The following is a 25,054-nucleotide window of genomic DNA, read 5'->3' on the forward strand; positions in this document are numbered from 1 at the left end:
GTTTTTGGTCGGTAGGAATTACAATGATTATGTTATGATTACAGCGCGGTGAGAAGGTCACTATACGTGGATTAATATTTGGTCAGTATTTAAGTTTAAGTAACAAAGGGCTATTTATTGATCAAAGAATTTTGTTTGTTTGAATCATGCCACTATGTTCATTATACCGATCGATATCATTCTTTAATATTCTCAGAGAAGGAAATCAAATATTAAAGAGTTGAAAATTATGTTTAAAACTTTAAATCATTTTCGGACTGACAGACACTTATAGATTTTTACAAACTTTCATTAAAGAGGATCACTACAAATTAAGAAAATTGAGCTAATAAAAGCTCAAACCGGAAACAGCGTTCACCAGCAATGCCTGCAGCAGAACTCTAACTCAGCATTCGGTATTAATATAACATGGCATCTTCACAGCTAAATTCGGACAATTTCATGGGTGGTATCGTTTCTTCGTCATTCATTCCACAGGATGTTGGCTCCCCTTTCGCTATCGGAGAGGAACCATCAGAAGATCCGGACTCACAGAAAGCAGCCGACAAGCTCTCTTCGTTCCTGCTGAGCGGGAAACCAGCGGTGTCGTCTGGTTGGGGCGCTGGAGCTCCAGGAAACCAGACGGACGAGGACAAACTCATACATCTCACATGCACGGACGAAGGGAAGAGCACGAATATTAACAAAACTGAGGAGTATAATTCAGGGTATTCCGGTCTAAGCATTCTCCCATGGGAGGAGTTTGTTTTCAATCCGAGAGCTTTGAATGATCTTTTCTACGCGGAGTCGAACAGGAAGATCACGTATGATCCGGATGAAGTCAACGTCTTTTTCCATGGAAGGAATGTGATGCCTCCAACAATCGGGGATATCTCAGAAAATGGGAAATGCTGGTAAATTTTAGTTGTGTATGCATTGCCCAACGGTATATTGCTCACTTACTGGATTATAATAAATCGTGATTTCTTAGCCATGGCTATTTTGGTAGATATAAGTAAGTAAGTAACATCATACAAATCATTTACCATATACCCCCATCTTCAGATTTAACAAATATTTCTTAGCAATGGCTATTTTTGTAAAGTTAGTATCATCATACAAATCATGACCATTTACACCCCCCTTTAGATTTCATCCTAAAGGAAATTATACTACATTTTTAGGAACATCATGGTGGAAAACATTGCTCAACTCCGGAAGGTCCGAACGCTGCTATGTGAAAAAAGCTCCGTGTTCGGGGTGACCCTCAACTACAAACCGAAACGGTTCGCCAAGCCCGAAAGAGGTTGTTTGCCTGTCTACATTCCTTCTTTTTATATAATGATACATATATATATATATTAAAAAGTGCTTAGCATCTAAAACAAGCTGTTACTTATTATGCCGTACTTATAGTTGTACAAACGTATTGTTCTAAAATTCCACTCGGTCATCTACATAGCATACGGTCTTAATAATAATAGTCTAGTATAGTAATATCTTTGTTACCTGTTCAGCGCCGTGCCTGGTGATGCTTGATCCAAGCAAGGGGACGACCGGGGATCGACTCTACACCGCTCTAACCAAAGCCATGGACGCCATCCACAGTGGCCGCCGTTTTTGTGTTGAGGTAGCTTGCTATTTATTTCACTCATTATTCGTACAGGCCCATGCCTGGTGATGCTAGACCCCGACAATGGGACGATAATGACAAAACCTACTTTACAGTGCCCTCGCAAAAGTCATGCAACAGCACATGCGCATAACCACTTGCGTTTGGAAATATAATCAATAAGTTTCTTCGCTTTAATGTTCTGATGCTCAAGACATAAGACCAATCGTTTTCACTATTCGCAATGGCGTATGCTGATTAACCTTTTGATCATCCCATACTTTCAGATTAACCTGAACGGGTGTGTTGAGCGCTGGTGCCGCAGTGTGCTACTCACAGAATGCGAGGTTGAGGGCGCAAGAATGGTTGTTACGAACGGCGAGGAGTACGAAACCATGGGACGCGCGGAAAAAATCGTCTGCTGTCTTTTTTGCTTTCCTGTCTGGGCACTTCAGACATGCATTTACAAGGTTGAATTTAGCGACAAGTACATTCGGTTTTCATTTAAAAAAGGTTTAGAAATAACCATTTAATACGTTTTCTGTTTTCCGATGATGTGTCTTAACTCTGAATGTAACAGCAAATGTATATATACGTATGCCAGTAATCCATGTCCGGTAAAACTAAACAACATTAACTGGTATAACGCCAAAGTTTCGGCCACATTACAACCTATGTCGTGATGTCTGTTTTTCGCATCGCCGGCTACTCTCGCAGCACTTTTATGCTCTGCTTCATTGTCGGAAAGTAATGTATTGTGAACGGAATATGTTACCGGGGTGCCGACGATGGTCTTTAGAGGCGCGACATCTTTTTAGATTCATAGGGTGTTCTATTCACATTCAATTATATTGTTGTACTTTACTGAAAGTATTAAAAAGATCGCAATTGTGAATTAATATATTCTGTGAAAAAGTCCAATGCCTCTTTCATAATCCTATACCTGTGAAATGCAGATACACCGGACGGTGGCCTATGATGACTTCACGATCTCGTTTGATGCTGAAGATATGTTTCTACACGGTGCTGTAGCAGATTTAACCTGTCAGAGGGATTTCATATTCAAAGCAATAACAGGTTTGAAGTAACATATACGTTTTTATTTCTAGTTGACTTCATTCCATATGATGCCCATGCGAATATGCTCAAACCCTTGTAATTAAGAACTGTGACCAATTGATGAGCTACAACACTGATTGGTTTATGGCTTTTTGGTAGAATTTCGTTTGAAAATGAATATGCATTTAGTCCGAAAATAATGTTAATATGTAAACGGAAATAATAACATGAATCATTATTTGCTGCATTTCAATATTTTCAAATTAAAATTGCAGACCAAGATCAAGATCATGTGTTTAGAACGCGCTGTGCAGAGCAGACGGACGAGAAAACGCTACAGACGCTAGGATCGTACAAATTTGTCTGCGTTAAGAAAGTTGAAAAGATGGATGACGAGGAAGAGACTATTAAAGAGCACACAACAACTTCATTTGGAGATCTGGTGAATAAACGAAAAGAAAAGGTTTTAGCTAAAGATGCTAAAAAACGGTCCACTGGAATTGTAAAGAATACATCAATGACTTTCGACGAAGCTAAATCAAAAGAATCTTCTAGCGGATATATCAATGACGACACGAGAGGAAAATTACAAGGTGCAACTAGTTCAAAAGATGGAGTTGTAAATAAAGCATTTGCTCACGACGATAAATCGAAAGAAATAGAAGACGTTACAGTGTCTCCAAGAATACCGGAGCTGAAAAGCGTTGTTGGACAACAGGGTGATGATGTTAATCTTGATGTTATAGATGAAAGTAAAGAAGCACTGTCTGATTCGATCACGTCAGTATCAGAGACCGATTCCGCTATATTTGAAATGTCCAAATCTGTGTCAGGGGTACGTAAGAATATATCTAGCAAAAGCCTTACAGCTGTATGCTCTTTTGAAATTAATGATTATGATTTAGCTGATGACGAGAGTAGTGATGATGACGAATTCCAGACAAAGCCATCATTATTAAAGAATACAGAGAGCAAAGAAAATTTGTTTGACGAATTAGCTAAAATAAACAAAACGCTGCCGACTGCCAAACAAGTACCGCTAGCATCTTCCGAAATTGACCATTCTGAACATAAAGATGAACACGGCGATGCTAAGAAAAACAAAGACAGAAAGAAGCATAAAGTGGGAAAAGTTCTCAAAGATTTGACCAAGACAACAAAAGCAACAAAAATGTCGTTACCATCCGAGGAGGATACTAAATATAAAGAAGCACGTGAAAAACTTAAACACTCAAGACTTAAAACTTCTCTTCGTGAAAGTCAGGAACAAACAAGGGACACTGATGACAATAATACAGGAAGTTTCAATACAAAAGGCAGCGCTAGCAAAGGCAAACAAGTAAATAAAGACCCTGGGAATTCCAAAGCTGAAAATATTTCAGAATTAATGTTTGATGCATCTTCCACTGATGGTGAAGATGTTGAAATGATTTATCAAGCAGGCGCAAAAGATAGGAGTGTCAATAAAACCGCTGGCCGTGAAACACCGATCGGTCAGGTTAACGGGTTACAAGTCACTAACAAAGAAACGTGTAATGATACAGATGAAGCGAAAACTGCCGGCTTAGCAAATACCACTGTTGAAGATAACTGGGATGATTCAGAAAGTGATGAAGATAGAAACAACGACTCTGGTAAAACCACGATAAAAAGTCTTTCCATGCCCAACGCTATTTTGCCTGATAATCCTCGGCCTAAATTTATGGCCGTACATGCTAAAAGTCTTGAAGATGACATGGATGTAACGGATATGGATGAATTTGATGGTAATGTTAACAGAGAACAAAAGGTAGCAGGTACTACCGCGGTTGTACCTCCTCTTAGACTCAACATTGGTGAACAGCTCGGTAAAAAGGCCAAACGACCCTCGAGAAATTTCAGCTCGAACAGAAAATACCTTGGTACAGCGGTTCCGCCAAGATTAAAGAAACATTGACGTGTAGTGTCCTGTATTTCCAATATGAGTGTGGGTTATTGTTTTCTTGCCTGATGCCGTTGATGGTTTGCAATGAAAACATTACTGTAATGAAATACGTGTTCATATAGTTCATTTATCGCGTATTGCCGTATCTTCAAAAGTTGCCTCAACAATAATTCGGTAACTTTAAAAAGGATTTTAATGATACTTTGAATACTTATTAATACAGTAGGAAGTTGTGCACAGCATAGAAATGTTGAATTTAAGTCATTTTTTTTTGCAAAGTGATCCCCGCGTGTAGTTTGATATTTTATACCAGTTTTATTTTTACGGTCCATTGACACTTAAACACTTAGATATCAATGTTAAAGTCATCCTGGGTGCCATGTTACAAAGTACCGTTTTCTTTGTTTTTCCCCCAAATACACATATGACCGAAAATTCAGAACTTTGTTAACAACGTGACTTATGAGATGATTGTTAACTTCCAAACTTTAAATATTTGATGATCTGCTAAAATATTTAAATAAAACAGGTACAGCTGAAATAGTTGTTTAAAATGTTGTTCAGAATACTGCAGATGTATAAGTGTATATATCAGTGAACAAACGACCCCGTCTTAAAAATATTATGAAACTACTTGAAGAAATAAAATTCCAACCTTTTACTGATATTGTTATCTCCCCTTGCATAACATATTTACTTTGCTTCGTGGCGCTTCGAAAACCGCATTACAAAAAATACTGTGAAAACTATAGGGTCAAAACATAATTTAATCCCAATGCGGAGGAGGGTGACTCCTCCAACATCATCACCAACATGATTTGCTAATGCATATTTATTTACATATATAGGAATGCCGTTCTATAATTTCCTAGAGTTTCTTATATGGGTAGAATTCACTAACATATGTACTCCATTGACGGCGACGTCATTTGGAATAGGTTTCGATGTTGACCTATGGGCGATAAGTGATCGCAATGGACCAGCCAACATTATAATTGGTGTAATATATATTTTGTTTTACTTCTATAATTCCTCTTCATGCAGTACAGTTTGTTTATTCAGACAATCGTATTCTTGCTAATTTTTGAGAATTCAATCACGTGGACTTTATTTTAAAAATCATAAATGCTATTCCTTTATAATAAATATCATTACACTTCTTATAATTACTTTGAATTTCTGTTCTCATATATGCCCCTGGGCTGGTATTCATAAAACATCTAAAGTCATTTCCTTACCTTAAGTCATTTTCTTGGTTCAGTATCGCATTGTTCAAATGATTGAATATCTTAATAATATTTAAAATACTTTATTTTCATTTAACTTGGTCAAAGGCCAATGTCGTGGTGACCATGGTGATTACATTGAGCTGAAAATCGGTTTCCGATCAATATATGAAGAACACTTAGGCCAAGGGATCTTAAACCTACTAGGTAGGTCATGACCGTAATGTGAACTCATTTGATTTTGAGGGTCAAGGTCGTGGTGAACTTCAGTTATATATGAAGAACGCTTTGGCTTAGGGCCTCAAACTTGGTAGTATGATTAGCCATGACCAGCAGATGAACCAAATTAATTTTGAGGTCATTGGATGATCGGGCAAGTTGGTTGTGACCTTAAGCTGAAAATCGGTTTCCGATCAACATCTGGAGAACTCTATGGCCCAAGGACCTCAAACTTTGAAGGCAGGTTAATTGGTCAGGACCAGCGAGTGAAACCTATCGATTTGAGGTCAATGGGTCAAAGGTCAGGTTCTTTGTGACCTGAAAGCTGAAAAAACGCAGTTTCCTATCAATAATTGAAAAACGTTTGAGCCTAGTGACCTCGAACTTGGTAGAGGTCCCTAAAAGTTGACCTGCACCCTAAGCAGTATAACGGTCAGTTGCTCAACATTCAAGGCGGTGGTCACCTTGAGCCGAACATCCAATTTCGTTCAGTAATAAGAAAGTTTGTATCCAGGTCCCTAAAAGTTGACCTGCACCCTAAGCAGTATAACGGTCAGTTGCTCAAAATTCAAGGCGGTGGTCACCTTGAGTCGAACATCCAATTTCGTTCAATAATAAGAAAGTTTGTATCCAGGTATCTCAAACTTGGTATGCATCTGATTCCTTTCAATTATGTAAATAAATTCGTGGCGTATTTGATGCTATGCATCAAGATCAGTCTTGTATAACATCTCAAACGTTCCAAGGTGTACGTATTTCGCCTCGGTTATTTTATATCTCGTTTCGCCCTCTTTTATAAAGATTTCGTACCGAGTACCCCCCCCCCCCCCTCCCCCAGTTAGAGTACGCTCAGCGCATTCCATCGAGCAAGTTATGTACAACTTCAGTTTAAGTGTAAGAAAACCCTATTTACCGGACAACCCCTTCCCAAAACACGTAGACGGACACAATCCCCATGATTCAGCAGAGATCCTTTACACTTTTACATTGCATCACTGGTTTACCCTGTATTTTACGTTGTCTGTGGCTAAAAATGTTATAAAAACGCAAAGTTGTTTCTGCAAGCAGTTTCCAGTGCAATGCTGCCTCGCCGTTATGACTTGTTTTGCTATGTTTACAGTTTCAGTGGGCACCTGCTGTGACGTACCAAACAATTTAGCAAATCAACAATGGAGTGTGATTTGGTGATGAAACTGACATCATAATGTGTGTATGAAATAGTACAATACAATGGGTGATCATGTCATTGCATTACCATTTAATCAGTCAAAAGACAAGAACAATTTAATTTGTGTACGCGTTTAAACGCATAGTTAAGTGCCTCAACGGTGATAAACATGGATCGTTTTACAAATATGCGTATAGTTGGTTACATTCAAGGACATAATAGTATGTTTTACATGCATTTGGTTTTGATTATGGTCTCATTATTTATTTTTACAAGTCCGGTTATTTGTGATTCTACTGAAGAACATGAAATAAGATCATTAAAGATCACAATAGAATATATTGATAATGCTGTTAATGGGCTAAAAGTAATTCATGAAAAGGGTAGATATTCTGTACCATTAAAAAATAAGAAATACCAAACTCCAGCGATGGAGGTTAAAGGGCAATTAGTCTATGTAGAAACAGAAGCCGGAAAGGGGGAAGAGCGTCACGAAGGATGCGGACCTTTGGATCCAAATGTTGTTCCAAGCCAGGCATGGATAGCACTTGTTGTTCGTGGAAATTGTACATTTAATGAAAAGGTTTATTATTCAGCTAAATCATCAAACGCATCAGCTGTAATAATATATATGAAGAGTGACACTATTGAACCGGCACCAACTACCGCCGGCGACAAAAATAGTCATGATGGTAAGTTGGCTTTAATACATTTGAAGTGCATACTTGTCTTCAATGGCGAGTTGGGTCACAGTTGGCAATGGTAGCATACACTACAGTAATACGAGTTGGTAAAATATCCATATACTTTACAAAACATTGTATTTATATTTAATAGATAATTCATAAGTCAAGGTTGACAGAATCTTCGATTGATAAAAATGTGTTTTAAAGGATCTTTTTATCATTTTTTGATGTAATATTAGAATACCAAAATTATGTCCAATTGTTCAAACTTAATTGATCTTTGGTCTGAAACATGATTTTACATAATAATATGAGATCATTGACTTCAGTTTTTACCAGTGTCTTTTTATTTACAACAGTGTAAAATTCACGAGATTATCTTAGCACTTTTTAAAATAGGTGAATCTATGCAAAGTGAGTGATATTAGCACAATGTTTATAAATATAAGCATTGATACATGTCATCATACGGAATCAGAAATGACGCTGCTGGAATATGAAATCAAACTTTGTATTAAGAGATACTTTGTAGTTTCTTTATTTTGGGCTGAATGAGCTTAATAAACTATATGAAGACCATATTTAACTTGATTCAAGTATCTCTAGTTTGTGGAGTTCTTATCGCCGTTTCATCAAATGAATTTGTGTGAGATCTTAGTTCTGTGACATAGGTATAAAAATACTTTTAGGTGTAAGAGCCAAGATGTCGTATTTCCTCATATCATAACATTTCAGTAGAATTCGAGTCTTTAAAACATTAGACACTGGTTCTAACAATGTATACTTACGTTTTGTTTTATAATTGCTACACTCAATTTGATAAATGATTAATCATACTCAGTGTCAAACGATACCGAGACCATTTGTATTTGGTAAAAACAAACGTAGACCTGTGTGCTTCAAAATACAAATAAGGATGGAATGCTTTAGTATTGTGATAAATCGTTGTGTGATAAAATTGGATTTTTTTGTCCGAAAGACCTGCACTGACCAATGTGCTCATACAAAAATGAAAATGTTTACAACTAAACTCATATCTGCATAAGTACGTAATAATTGTCCTACTAAAAATTGAAAAAAAAATGCATCGAATGCAATTAAATGTAGTTTTTATTCGGCTGTTTAATGATCGTCGATGATATACGTTACTTGTTTTATTGCATTTAACCGCAATAAAACTTCGGTTGATCGTTATTGTAAAACCAGGGTTGTGTTCATCGAAATACGAATGCAATTTGAAAGATATGCGTTCAATAGGATACATTATAAATACGTGTATATGCTTACATCAAGTTATTATGATTAATGCTAATATAGGTCAGTTTTCCGTCTGTACGCTGTCTGTGTCTCCTTCTCATCCACTGTACCCATAGGTATATTAATCAACGAACAAGCTAAATATCTTTTGAATCGCCCAGCGACCAGAAAGCGTGTCTTTTTTTGCGGATGTAAAAAACAATGTGCATTATTCAGTGATTTTCTAGAGATTGTATTTAAACACACCAACATTAAAGTGTTATTTTTAAACACCAAGGTTGTATAGATGTAAGATTACGTGACAGGATATAAATAAAACAAGCAGCAATATACAAAAATATGTTAAACAAACATAGTATGAACGCATAAAAAAATGTTATCAGAAGTGTGTTTACCTTATAACATATCTGCTGTAAAGAAGCTACACGGGTAATGAGTTAATTAAACTTATCTTAAAATTCATTTACAAAAGATGAAACCTTTCATCAGTTTCTACTTAAACTTTACAATTCACGAGTTGTTCCAACTTGTAAAAGTGTGTATGATTTACGAAGGAGTGTGATGTGTATCTTCTTACTTTTCGAAAACGTGTCGTTCAAACAAATAAAGAAACGCAATACTCTTTGGTATATTTTAATATTATTAAAGGGACACTTTACAAGTAACGAATGATTTCAAGATATTTATTCACACAATAAAAGCTAATTTTGTAGGTAAACATTTGCATATTTTTAAAAAACAATGACACGTTATGTACATACTATGAACGATATACATGTATGTTAAAGAGTATAATACCCCACACATCTGGTCCATGTTATACAACTGGTGAAATCATGGAATTGAACAAATGTTACATTAAATAGAGCAAGGAAATTGCAATTCCGAAATTTTGGGATAACAGATAATGATGCTATATCCTTGTTTGATCAACAATTTATTTTATTTACCTGTATACATGGAAAATATCGCCAACAACATCAATCACCATTATAAAAATATTCTAATTTAATTATCAAGCTATGTTTTTTTTCTTAGAAAACACAACTTTGATTTTAGCAGCATTCATACATAACCGTGTCATAAGCATAAACTATTTCAAACAGTATAAGATTAAATTCTTCACCTCGCAATAACATTTACGAGATCATTTTAAAATACGTCACCTCGCAATAACATTTATCGAGATCATTTTAAAATAAAGAACAAATACTAATGGCGATTATGACTGCTGACGTACATGTTTGTCATAATGGTATTCTGTCGACAGAGTCAACAACTGTTTTATATCAACAGACGTACACCAACCTCTCTTTTCCTTAGCAAAGGGGAATGTGTCTTAGGCATTTGACCGAAAACCTATGATTTATTGCATATACTGCACTTCATCCTGTACAAAGCCAGCCAAATAACGTCTGTGTTGCAATTATTGGCATGGAAGAATTTCAATTTATATTCTTGTGTAATTTTACTGTAAACTGTTATTTCAACGATTTATAAACACTTTACATGAACTTGTTTTCGTAAGACATACCACCAGTCTTTTAAGATATACAATTGTTACAATACAAATGAAATAGAATGGATAAACAATATTTAGGAAACTATTAAAGCATGGTCCATTTTTCTAGCTATCTGGACGCAATATGCATTTTCATTATTTGGATAGAAAGATGTGAATCATGTCAAATACCGTATTTAACTATTGTGTTTTTTGTTGTTGTATGTGTAGCTTTTTGTATGCATATATTCATTTGTTTCTATGCACATTCATGTTGACATCATGATTTCATTTAATAATTGTATGTCTTGTATACGGTGTTCAATGTACAGGTCTGAAATAAACTGTGTGTCTGTGTCTGGCTGTCTTGTTTTTAAGGTAGGTATCTAATTTATTCTACAACACATACATAATTGTACAAAGCAACTTAGTATTATAGTAACGTCTCGGTAATTATCATCATCATCATCATCATCATCATCACCATCATCATCATCACCTTTATTATATAAGCAATTTAATATCTTTACTCCAAACTGCTGGAAAAAAACCCACTACAAAACCAGGCCAAATAACAGCTAGAACATCGACAGTATTTAACTTCTTAGTTATTGATTTAAAATGTTGTCAAACAAAGTTTTTATTTTATTGTTGATAAACTATTTTAAGCTTAAAACTTAAACTGAACATTTCATTGTCACAAGTTATCTTCTCCAAATCAACGTCATTCACATCCTAAATTTTGAGTTAGCCGAACAAAATATTAAAGAAACTAGGTATTTAACTTGGTGGTCTCTTTTTTAATCAGAAGTACTTTGTGAGACAAATTCCAATTCACTTTAGGGTCCGTATTCCTTAAACCTTGAATGCCATATTCACCTAAATTGTCTTATTCATGATTTTCTTGTATCATCTATTCTTACCAACAAGAGTATATAAGTATCCTCAGTTTTAAGTTTCCTTAGTTTAATTTAAGCTGAAAATAGTGTTTCTGGCCGATTTACAGTCACAATTATGTTTGTGTCTATTTAAGTTACTAGTATGACAATCCATTTGCATTTATCAGCTGCAAAAAAAACCCATTATGTTTGAAATGTTCTTCTTAACACTGTTAACATTGTCCAAGTTATACCATTTGTCGTTTTAGCTTATAATGCCACGAATAACGGAATCCGAACACATTGTTCCAACCAGGTTGTTTAATACAATTTTGTCACTAGAAATATCACTTATGATAGGTCAAACATTACCAAACAAGCGCAACTGGACATTAATGAGCATAATGTAAAATATATAATATATATATTTTTATTTTATTTAATAGGTGACATGAGCATATCATCAATAAGAATTTCCTGGCGACATGTATTTTACATACTTTATGGGCAAACCAGTACTCATAAATCGTACTGCAGTAATTATGTATTTTTGTCACTAGAACGGCGAAAAACATAAACCAAATGACTCCATGACACCAAGAATACTAAGATATCCAAATGAATACAACGTTATCAAGACTACCAAGATCTCAAGATCAGGAAAACCAAGATCTCGACAGGAATACATATACTCATGGCCAAAAGTCGTGTCCGGTATGGGTTTCATTTGTGCCTTGCAAAACCTCAATGCCAATTTTCAACACATCACTGTACCGGCAGTACTCGCTCAAATTCCAAGATTTGTTTTTCATTGAATGCATATTAATGTTCTCTTTCCATCGATACCAAATTTATGAGTGTGCGATATAAAACAAAACAGATATTGTAGTTTTTGTAGACCGGACAAGACTTTTGGATATTGTAGTTTTTGTAGATCGGACAAGACTTTTGGCTTTAGTATAGTTATCAGGAATACCAAGATCTCAAAATTCAAACGTACACTATACTGTAATACAAAACGTTTCGTATAACAGTAAAGTGTACTTTTGAATTCTGTTAAATATGGCAATGTATTACATTGACGATATACATGTTCTAGTTAGTTTGGCTAGTTGAAGTGATCGATAGAATGGACACTGTAAAGGTAATATGAGCTCCTTTTATCAAGCTAATGGGTATTCAAACAAAGAAAGACAAGACATCCATCAGCCAACAAATTAATATTAAATAATTAACTGACATACACCGGTGTTTCTTTCGTCACTTCAAAAATTATTATACTTGTTTTATATTATCGAAATATTTTAACAATCATAATGTAGTTATTTCATGACGACAACGCCATTTATGCTGTATTTTTACGATTTTACCTGAGTGGAACTCAATATCGAAATTTTAATACAAGTTTTCTCAAATTTATAAATCGAGCCTTTTTTAGACCAGTAATTATAATCGAGTTTGATTTTTTAAATGTAATTATATAAAAACTACTAATTTTAATGTCATCAGCGCTAAATTCATAGAACTTCGCTATATAGCGCGCACATTTTCAATGCTAATCATTTATGACGGCACGTTACAGTTATTACACTAGTTATATAAATATTATAGAAGATAGTTGTTGAATTCAGTGTAAGATCGTATTTTATTTCACGAGTGGTCACAGAAAAAATATTTTCACGAGTGGAAATATTATTTTTCTGTGACCACGAGTGAAATAAAATACGATCTTGTACTGAATTCAACAAATTTTCTTTTGATTTCATGCATTTATCGTGTTTTTCAATATATTTCCCCGCTGGAGTAAATTTTGTTTGTCGAGAGTCCTTCCTTTTCCAAAGAGGCCACACTGCGGCATACCCGATACACTACAGATGACAACAAACATGTATTCTACTTGTTACATAAATGTACTTTTTCAAGTCAAGGGAAGCAAATTCTATAAAAGATGGAAAAAGTAGTCCCGAGTTGTCTGCAGAGTGAAATTATCAAATGTTATCGTTTCACTCGAGCCAGAGTGAAATGTGCAAGTTATCATTCACCAATATTTTCATTCTTTCACCGTTATGCATAAAATAAATTCGTGTCAATCATTCAGCCACTCTGATCGGATCAACTCGGCCACTTTTAAATAGATTTTACCTCGAAAATAATACGTACGGGTCTTTAAAATGAGTCCATCATGGCGGCGTCAATATTGAAACGTGCAAAACTTGCAAATTGAACACATTGCTAATGGAATCAGGCTGTTTTTCATTTGAATTTTATTTCAAGTTTCTCCAAATCGTAATTAAGACACGAATCAAAATCGTTGACTTTTATACATTGATTACGTTATCGAATGTGTCCACTTACTGTTATAATAATTGGGTAAATCGCCGGCGGCCTCATCACGTTTTCAGCCTACTTAAGTTTGCCGGAGATGGCCGAATTTTTACGGAAATTATTAATGGTTTGTTTCTACATTCCAAGTGAGACTTTTATCGTCATATCAAAAAGCACCATACATGCGCAGATTGTGTTAAGATGGCAATCTCCGAAGAACTACTTTTTATATCGGTGTAAACCCATCTGTGTGTCATTGCGCACTATTTTTAGCAAAATAAAATCGAATAATCATTCTAATTACATATTGTGTCCTGAGTATAATTTCATACGAGTTCAGATACTTCTGCCTTGTCCCGCGGTTAACTATATTTAGATAGCTATATTTACACCTCAACTTCCATTCCTTAAATGAACTGCCTCTAGGCAAATGCGTTCATCAATGAACGCAACATCTTCGGATATGTTCGGATCGCAATTCATCGCATTACAATATACATGAAAATTATTGATCTTATTATTGTTTGTATTGTGTCAGCAGGTCCTGTAATATATAAATCAACATTATAGTAAGAGCTAACTTATCATATTTTAAACGTTTTGTTGCCAAAAGTGTTTCAATTTTACGTTAAAAAGTGATTTCAAGTGGTTGATCTTTTCCCGCGTTCTTGTGACGTCATTTGAAAAAAATGTTTCCGGTAACAGACTGGTCGTCCTATTTACATATTGGGTAAGAAAGGATTACTGAAAGGTAATCCGAAATGAAATGAAGCATTTCTTTAACAATTCTTGAATAAAATAATGAACTGTTGGTGTAAATATAAGGAATGAATTGTGGGGTTGATGTCGGATTCCACACACTTAGACCAGCCCAAATGCGTTCATACCCCGATAATGACATCAACCCCGCAATTCATTCCTTAAATATTTATCACGTCAAGTCAAGTCAATATTTAATTGGCAAATGCATTAAATACATTGCCATAAACACTGAATCAAATAGTGACATCCATCACCCAACAAATTATTTGTATATAAATTGATTAAGTGACATACACTGGTATTTCTTCTGTCACGTAAAAATGGTTGCATAAAGACTTGATGTAAATAAGTTTTAAACAATTTTGTTCATGCATTTACATGTGTTGTTGGCAATATTGTTACAAATCTGGTCGAACATGGCCAACGTGAATAGTAATGGTGTAAGTAGTATATAGGTCACGATAAAAAAAGGTCTTCTATCATAAAGTATGTGCTGAATAGTGAATATATTTGAACCTCATCATAATTCTATTTATACATGCTAGATCATTTTAAAACATAAAAAAAAATTCCAATACAAATTCTGTATCTATCTTACTTTTTTTTATTAATTAATACTAACACACCAATCTTGTAAATGCACATCAGATTAGAGGGGGTCAAAGTGATGGATGCCTTGTTAGAAAGGTGATTGCTGTTCTAATAAAATGTCATATATTTGCATAAAAAATGCTTCGTCCTCGTGTATTCTTGGCAAAGTTTTAGACATTCGACTTTTAATTTATATTAAGCACTCCTGCCCAGATAGCTATGGCACTGAAATGTGCAGCGAGTGTAAGTTATTTTCGTCATATAAAACAGCGGTTGGGTCACACAAAGTATTTTGGATTTGACCTGTTATAAATGCAAAGGTTGCAATTCATTTATAACTGCAATATTTCAACATACATACATACATTAAACACATAAAACATTAATTGATCCACATAAAACATTAATTGATCCACAAACTTGAAAAATCACATCAAAACAGACCTCAAAATAATACATGTTGTACTATATTACTCCTCATTTGGAAAAAGCGACCATCTGATAAGCTCTGCCTTTTGAAAGTCGCTATGTTTACTCACACCGAGGGTGAGTTTACTATACACCATTTTGTTCAACTTGTTAAACTATTTTAAACAAAGCTGTTCAGTAGGCTTAAAAAGTAATGATATAAATGATGCATTGCACTTTCCTATTGTTTGATATCTGATCGAAGCAAAGGCTCGAATTGTCACCTGAAATACATTGGGATTGGTGATGAAAGCGACGTTTGCATCGACGAAATGACACCAGGCGTCATAAAACAAATACAGAATTGTTTAATAACCCTATTTTCGTATTTTAGTCATAGGCCGAGCCCTAGTGCTCTTGGTCCCAGGCACAGTTTTCACTTTTATCCACTTAATACTACGCAAGCCTCACACAAAAGTACTGGTCCAGTAATTAAATATGTTGATTTAGTCCTGTCCCCTCACCCATAACCATTGTTCGAATAATATCGCAACACTCACATACTTGCACGCAGATTCGTGCATTCATTTTTAGCCGTTATGACTAGACTATTAATGTTTACAGAGGGCGCTTTTCTAGGTCACATGACGTACAAAACAATTAAGGCACTATGAATGAATGGAGTACGGTTTGGTGATGAAAGCGAAATAATATTGTTTGTATGCAATTTTATGGTCAAATACTAACAATGGGAGTTTATCTTACTTCATTGATATTCATTCAATCAAAAGACACAAACCATTTGAGTATTGAGTGAGTTTTTATACATAGTTAAAGTTGTTAAAAGTTTGTTGGATATGGATCATTGTACAAATATGTGTAAATTTTGCTACAATCGAGGACGTGATAGTATGATTAACCTACATTTTGTTTTGATATTGTTTTCATTATTTATTTGCACAAGTCTAGTTAACTGTGAGCATAGTGAAGAACATGAAATTAGATCATCAAAGATCACTATAGAATATATTGATAATTCTGTTAGTGGGCCAAAGGTGATCTATGAAGATGGGAGATACTTTGTTAATAAGGGATACCCATCTCCAGAAATAGAGGTCAAAGGGCAATTAGTTTATGTGGAAACAGATGAAGGAAAAGGGGAAGAGCGTCATGAAGGGTGCGGGCCTCTGGATCCAAATATTATTCCAAGCCAATCATGGATAGCACTTGTAGTGCGAGGAAATTGTACATTTAATGAAAAGGTTTATTATTCAGCTAAATTCTCAAACGCAACAGCTGTTATAATCTATATGAAGAGTGATACTATTGAAGATTTGGCACTTACTACAGTTAGCTCCAAAAATAGTCATGACGGTAAGTTTGCTTAGATCTGAAAAGAATCATTGAGACAAACAAGTCGAAGACTGGGTATTATTTAATGACATACAGTCATTACAACAGTATTGAACGGATTCAACATATAAGCTTAATTGACTCATTTAAGTGAAGTAGTTATAAGTATTGCGCATGATGACAAGTGTTTTCTTTGTGTTTGTCTACAAGTTAACTCTCAAATTTGAACAGTATTGTACCAAATAGATGGAACATACTATGTAATCAGTAGGTGCCAATAAATTGCTTATTAAACCTTGCCCTTGACATAATAGTATAAATCAGGGTTTTCACCAACTGCATTCATGATTGAAATAATACACTCACATGCAGTGTTCCTGTATAATTTTAATAACTCTGATTGTTGGAGTAACTTTTACACTTAGTGATTTACAATACTTATGTTTTCTTTATGAATTTGACAATTTGTAATCTAAATCACTAATCAACTCAGGTTATTATGTTAACTTTCAAGTTTGATAATGAAATAGATTCTTAGCTGTAAAAATCATTTTTGACAGAAACATTGACGTCATGTCTAATGTTTAGGTTTCAGATACTGCGTTTTTCAATGTTGTTGCAATAATACTGTAATGGACCTCAAATTAAAAAACAACCTTCTAGAGTTTCAACAAATTGGAAGAACTCAATAACTGCTTTTATTTCTTAATGTAGTTAATTCAGTTCTTGCAGTAGAGAGATGATGTACAGGCAGATCAATATGACCTTGACCCCAGAGGTCAAGAACAAATAAAAGTATTGTAATTCTTAAGTTGTAAGTTAACTTTTACATAATACATAAAATAACATATTGTGTTGGTCATTGCAGTTCATGATGTTGTTGCCATATACGTTGGCCTCACATTGGGTAACAGGCTTCAAGAACTCCTCCTGAAATATGGGAAAGTCAATGTGACCTTGACTCCTGAGGCAAAGGACCCTAAAGAGAGCCAGAATCCAAGCCAGCTCAGCAACACCTCGGTCCTGTTTGTGTCGATATCGTTTATTGTTCTCATCATTATCTCCCTTGCCTGGCTCGTTTTCTACTACATTCAGAGGTGCAGATACACTAATGCTAAGGAACGACTAAGTGTAAGTACCTTGATTTTATATGGTAAAGTGAAAGCTTAACCCAAAACAGCATTCCCTTATACAATTACGCTGCAGCTGAATGCTTTCTAAATATTACTGAAAAAAACCCAGAATTTTTGTTGTAACAATCTTGTATTGTTTTTTTTGAAGAATACCCAACAAAGTGCTTGATCACTCATTGTATGTATGACTGATCAAAGGGGTTGGGATAATGGTCAAACTTTCATGTGTTACAGCTCATTTTTGAGTATTAAGTCTACTTGTGGCGATAACAGAAATTTTCTAATCCGTCATTTACTTTCATGTTAGATACAATATCATAACATTTAGATTTAATGAGATAAATTGTTAACTTGGTAAACAAGATATGGTTTTCAATTGATTTCAAATTCATTTGACAAAATGTTTTGCTATTTAAAAAAACTACTATTTACCGGAAGAATTATTTTAACATTGTGGTTTGATGTTAAACTGTAATTTGGAAAGGATACATGTATATGCAATGACTCAAAAACCAAGATATTCTAATAATACTTGTTTTACATTTTGCCAGAAACAATAATTATGCACACATATATATTTAGCGAGGTTCATAACTCTTGCTTTTTATAGCAATGCTTTGTATAGTTAAGTAAAAACCTCGTTTTTTGTATAGCGAGGCCCATAACTCTGGATTTGTATAGCAATGCTTTGTAAAGTTAAGTAAAAACCTCGTGTTTTGTATAGCGAGGCCCATAACTCTGGATTTGTATAGCAATGCTTTGTATAGTTAAGTAAAAACCTTGTGTTTTGTATAGCGAGGCCCATAACTCTGGATTTGTGTAGCAAGGCACATAATTCTGGATTTGTGTGGCAATGCTTTGTATAGTTTAGTAAAAACCTCGTGTTTTGTATAGCAATGCACATAATTCTGGATTTGTGTGGCAATGCTTTGTATAGGTAAGTAAAAAACTCGTGTTTTGTATAGCGAGGCCCATAACTCTGGATTTGTGTAGCAATGCTTTGTATAGTTAAGTAAAAAACTCGTGTTTTATATAGCGAGGCGCATAATTCTGGATTTGTGTGGCAATGCTTTGTATAGTGAAGTTAAAAAACTCGTGTTTTGTATAGCAAGGCCCATATTGTCTTGGATATTGTCCTAATCTATCTCTAGAACATCTGAAAACAACACCAGACAAGCTCTAACTTTTCCTTCTGACACAGTTCTAATGTTGTATTACATTGTAATGTTGTTGTTTTTTTATTGCTTATACAAAGTGGGTCTAACTTGTTGATTGTACTGACTCTACTTTCAATGATACTGAAAATTTGTGAGTGATAGGTAAAATTGATACTTTAACACTGCTGCTGAATCTAGTCAATTTCTCGTCAATTATACAGTCTAAGTTGTTAAAATAACAGTTTGTCTTTGGCATTATGCAAATCGCAAATGTTAGACCAAATTGTTGACCTGATATTATTGGTATTAGATAACATAGACTTAGCTTAGTCAATGTTATTTTACATGATTATAGCTAAACCAATGTGATATAATATTATGTGTCTTAGTGTTATTTACAGTACCAAGTAGTTTTGTGTAATATGTGGCAGTGTTTACATTATGTTTGTCTAGACAGGAATTAATGTACCTGTATACCATACTGTGAATATCAAGGTGGTTTCATCATCATATTGATTATTCTTGTATGGTTACATGTACTTAACACTGGAGATATGTTATTTTCATGAATATTTAGGTTGTTATTTAAATTGATCTCCATATTTTATTAAGCTCTGACAGTTTACCTATTTATATGATGGACTGATTTTGTTATTGTTATCACGATTTGTTGGCAGGCTGTAGATACCGTAACCCCAATTGCAAATCTAAGTTTGAACAATTCAGTAAATATAGAGAGGCTGTGGTTTTATTACATATTGTTGTTTTCTCACCCTTCTCATTTTCATGATACAAAATGTTCTATAATTAATTAATTATTTTATAACCAACAAAAGCAAGTATTTTCCATAGCCCATATAATCAATATCCACACTCTGTGGCCTATTCATTGCATGCATAAAGCTGCACAAGATTGTGGAGATGGTTTTCATGTCCTTGGAGAGATTGCTGTGGAAAATTCCCACATTAATATGGCAACCACTTATATTTCATATAACTTTAGATTGCTTTTTTGCCAAGTTAAGTATAAAACAGTCAATTTTAATGCATCACAATGTAATTCAATCTTAAGTGTTTAATATTTTGTGGTATTTAAAAAAAGAAATAAAATGTAAAATTGTACAGCATACGGGCTTACTGAATGAATTGTTTGTTTAGCGTTCCCAAGCCAACTCACGAAAAACACAGAAACCAATTTTCTTCTTAGATTCTCTGTTAGTTTTTTCTTTATTCATAAAAGAATAAAAACAAACAAACATGAAAAACTCTGCCTTCTAACCTAGACATAGAAATGTGGATTATAGGATAGGGAAAAGCCAAACAAACAATTTATAGATTGTAGCCTAAAAGACAAATATTTCAATGATGAGTGGGTTGCAAATATTGTCTAACTGGCATAGAAACAGCTAATATCTCCCTGCGTACCTGAATTAATTATTGTGAACAATAAAAAAAATGTTAGGAATGAGTATAAGTAATAATGCATGAACAAGCTATATATCAAACACATTAATCATAACTGAAAAATGTTTGTGTAATATTTCAGAGGAGGCTTGCAAACGCAGCCAAGAAGGCAATTGCCAAGATCCCTCAGCGTTCTGTGAAGATAGGAGACAAGGTAATGCTAGCTGATCTAATGGGGATAGAGGGGTTAACCCCTTCTTTATTCTATTGTAATCTTACTGTTTCAGGGTATACCCAGCTTCCCCCCTGTCCATTACATTGTGTTGTATCCCTATGGGGCTATATTTTACGAGATACTGGGGTAGAGGGCTACACCCCTCCTTTATTCTATTGGGGCTATATTTTACGAGATATTGGGGTAGAGGTGTGGGGGTGCTCCTACACGCTTCACCACCGTCAGTGCTTAAGTCCACCTTTTCAGTAGTTAGCTCCTGGATATGAAAAATTACTGATTGCTGTAGTTGGTTTCTTTGATATGGGAATCTACCGGGGGTAACCACAGGCTATAGATATAGCTATATCAAAATTATCAAAATTTACTTGATGGAGACGGAAGGACTTGAAGCAATGATCAGTAAATGCTTCAGACTCTTAAAATAATAATGTTCTTTTTCGAACAGTAGTAACACTTAACTAACTTCTTAATGCAAATGTGGCAATAAGGTCTTTTATTCAGTGTTAACAATGTTAACTACATGTGTGTCTTTCTCTTGGTATGGAATGGGAAAAGACACTTTTTGCCAGCAAAGTAAATGATGATCTGGTGTACTTTTTTGTGGTGAGATTCATATCAAGCCATGCTTTTGTTCCCAGTGTAACTTTCTTGAAGCTAATTTTCATGGCAATGTGTCGTAAGCTCTATAAATTATGATTCAGTTGATCAAGTTCAACCATACACATTTTATTCCTTCTGAACAGATTCAGCTAATTGAGTTAAGTGTTATTTGTCCGTTATAAATTGAGCCAGTAATGGCTAATCATAATGATAAAACACTATAGTCATTCAATGCATATTTATGTCAACTCATCATATGTATAAGCCATGAAATCTTTTCATAAATTTGTTTTGTTTTAGAATTTTTCTTTGAAAGAGGTTTTATTGTTAAAGGATTTTTCTTTGAAAAAGGAATTACTGTTTAAGGATTTGAGGGACGAATATTAAATGATTTTTCTTTGAAATAATTCAAATAGGGAAGAATATTAAATGATTTTTCTTTGTAATGATTCAAATAGGTATAAATGTTTTATGATTTTTCTTTGAAAGAGGGACAATTGTTTTGTTCTGCAAAAAGCCTTGATATGGTCATGTATGTTCAGATAATTTTAGAAAGTTAGAAGTTTATTGATCAGACTTAATTTAGCATTAGCATAGCAGAATGTTTTTAGATATAAAAATGCAGCAATTCCTTTTTTCCAGGTCATACAATCCAGTGCTATTAGTAACAATGCCGTGTGGGTAGATTTCCTTTGAGTGAAAAGGTTTTTAACTGACTTTATTTTATGGAAATGTGTTTTACTAAAAGGATTTCATTGATAGTTGTAGATTGCATTGCAACATGTTTTGTTAGGTCCTATATATTGTACTGTAATAGTTGTTCATGACACCCTAGTGGTTGGAGCCAGCCACATTAAATGGAGAGGTGGGAAAGGCAGGGATATAGTATTAAAAGAAGTTCAACCTTTTCTGTTTTCAGCAAGTCTGTGTCATTTACATGTACAAATGTACATACGGACAGGATTTCCTGAATTAAGATTTCAATAGTGAAGGTCAACTTGAATTGTTCCTGTCATAATTGCAGGGGTTTCACACATGTTTTTTTACCCTATATCGGCTATATGTAATCTATATAATCATGATTTAGGGTAAAAAAAGGTCATGAGAAACCCCTGTGGTTAAAGTCAGCAAATTGATTATAGAAGTTATTGCAGTAAAGAGTAATAAACGTAATAAGGCCCAACACAAAAACGCTGATGATGAAATGAGGCAAATTGGTGCACTTTAAGTACATGTACCGGTAAATATCTTGCAACATTCAACAAGATCAAATTTCGCTTATGGCAATATACATATACTGCACTAAGCATGTTAACCAAGTTTGAAAAGGTGATTCTGATTACTGTGTTGTATTTTTCAGGAGCTTGATTCAGATGCTGACCAGTGTGCTGTGTGCATAGAACCATACAAAGTTTGCGATGTCATCCGAGTCCTGCCCTGCAAGTATGTCCTTATCTATGTATTACATTATTTGAGGGTGAGGTAAAGCCTTTGCCTCTCACTGAAGACGTTGTGGATTTAGGTTCCATTGGTCAATTCTTTTGGTCTTTTACAGGAATATGGTCTATCTGCAGATTTTTGCAGGTCTAATGGCTCCAGGTGCCAAAAAAAGATTACTGATTTAAACTGTTTGCTATCGGTTGTTACTTTATTTGTTGTTAGTATTGACACTCCAGTTTGTTTCAATTTTAAAGTTAGGAGACCCTTAAAAGTCTTCTTAAAAGTCAGTTTTGTCTCTGCTGCAGGGTGCTTCAACCCCTTTATCCCCATTGGGTGCCTAAAGCACAGCAGAATATTGATTTAATGTATAGACCATTTTTTACTTATTATATTTCTGGTGTACAAAAATTGTTAGTTTTCTTTAGGTGACTCTAAACTTATTCCTTCAAGCCATATTGGTGTATAAAAATAGAAGTGTATATATATACATAATTCATTATATCAAGGGCATAAAGATGCTAAATTAAAAGCATCACAAAACTCTTAGAATCCAAATCATACGGATGAAATGCTATGAATAGGAATGATATTTATGAAACAACATTAAACACGCAACATGGTTTCATTGCTTGCATGTTCATCATTACTTTACATGCTTCAGAGGTTGAAATCTAGTGTATGCAGATCTTTTTTCATCCAAAACATAAAGAATTATTTACAAATGAATAGAATGTAGATCAATTTCATCTACGAAAAATTTGTATCCGGAGTTTGACTACACTGTACCTAACCAGTGGGCACTTGATTACCTCCTACTCAAAATAATCTGTAAATAAAATCTTTCTTTTGATTGTTAATTAATTTCTGCTTAAACTTTGTGTGGATTTTGTATCCAACCAACATTAATGGTGTCCCATCATAACACCAGTCTTAGAGGTTCTGGAGGCCATGAATAAAATTTGTTGTCCTTGGAAGCCTGGGACAGTGTTGAATGCTGGTTCTTTTACCTGCAACATGCTGTCACTAGAATCCAGTTTTTACTTATGTTAATGTGATTGTTCATAAATGTCAGGAGTTCATTTACACTTTTTTTTGTTATACAGTCAAAATCCCTTTGGCGTAATAGCTGCTTGATTTCCTTGTTGGCTCAAATTGACAGGACCAGTTTTGATTACCTCTTTGTAAGCATAACCGCTTGGCTGAAAGTAATTTGGCCGGGCCCTGGGATATCGCGCGGGTTTTGACTGTATTTAAGATGCCCTTTTTGTGGTTGGTTTACCTGACTCGAAGGTTCTTGAGTCCTTCAATGAAATTTGGTTTGGTTTGGTCGAAGGTTTATTATTGTATAATAAACTTCTCTCCTCATCATCATTTCTCTGTATCTGAATTTGTTGTGGAATAATGACTTTAAAGTACTTTTTGAAATACAGACCACTGTGTTTCATGAAGTAGGTACTCTGAAACATTAGAATACTAATGAAGCACTTTCAAGTACTTTAACATGTATTCAAGTGTTTAGTATTCTGTCACCATTGGCAAGCTATTCAGGCAATGAGCATGTCGTCAGACAAAAGGTTCATTTATGATAACCATGTATAAAATTTTTTTTATCTTTTAAAGAAATAAAATTAAAGAACAACAGTTCCCTTTTAAAGAATCGAAAATAAAAGAAATTCCAAACTGACTTCAAGGCTTGAACATAATTCAAAGAACATTTTTGTAACAACATTAAGAATATGAGCATTTTTACTATTTTTGTGAAATGAGAAACCAAGGCAAAAAACAATTTAATGCAGTGATTGTTATATCCAGCCAAAACAAACTCTTGAGAACATGGCCAAATGTGTATACCAAACATATATCTGACAAAGCTTTTGTATGCATGGTTCTAGATATAAAAAAAAGTTGTCGGCAATTGTCTAGACTTCTAAACTTACAGAAAAGTTCTGACAGTATTAAAGAGCACTCAACACTGCATAATAGGTCATACCAATTGAATTGTATATTTTATTATATCAAGGAATAAGAATAATTATACTTTTTGTGCACTTTTTCATCTCATGTATTATATGTATAGATGTACTATGATAGTACATCTATACATGAGATGAAAAAGTTTTAAAAAAGGGTACCAACT

At 34.4% G+C, this 25,054-nt stretch overlaps 2 protein-coding genes across 3 annotated transcripts in view; both read left to right on the top strand.

Moving 5' to 3' along the window:
* Positions 1 to 408: 408 nt before the first annotated feature.
* LOC128226113 (uncharacterized) lies at positions 409 to 4,586 on the top strand. Its single transcript, XM_052936005.1, has 6 exons — positions 409 to 893; positions 1,164 to 1,285; positions 1,497 to 1,609; positions 1,879 to 2,061; positions 2,548 to 2,668; positions 2,926 to 4,586. The coding sequence occupies exons 1-6, from the start codon at positions 409 to 411 to the stop codon at positions 4,584 to 4,586; spliced, it is 2,685 nt and encodes an 894-aa protein (XP_052791965.1).
* A 2,568-nt stretch (positions 4,587 to 7,154) lies between these two features.
* Positions 7,155 to 25,054, top strand: part of LOC128226966 (E3 ubiquitin-protein ligase RNF130-like) — a 41,309-nt gene continuing 23,409 nt past the window's right edge. Inside the window, exons 1-4 of one of the 2 annotated variants that reach the window (XM_052937095.1) lie at positions 7,155 to 7,879; positions 17,817 to 18,079; positions 20,785 to 20,856; positions 22,838 to 22,920. In XM_052937095.1, coding sequence (XP_052793055.1) covers positions 7,357 to 7,879; positions 17,817 to 18,079; positions 20,785 to 20,856; positions 22,838 to 22,920 — 941 coding nt within the window. In that variant the 5' untranslated portion in view covers positions 7,155 to 7,356. Of the gene's footprint in view, positions 7,880 to 16,171; positions 16,970 to 17,816; positions 18,080 to 20,784; positions 20,857 to 22,837; positions 22,921 to 25,054 lie in introns of those variants that run through there. The other variant, XM_052937096.1, reaches the window with a different exon arrangement.

Source organism: Mya arenaria, chromosome 3, assembly GCF_026914265.1.
Source record: "Mya arenaria isolate MELC-2E11 chromosome 3, ASM2691426v1".
Classification (NCBI taxonomy): domain Eukaryota; kingdom Metazoa; phylum Mollusca; class Bivalvia; order Myida; family Myidae; genus Mya; species Mya arenaria.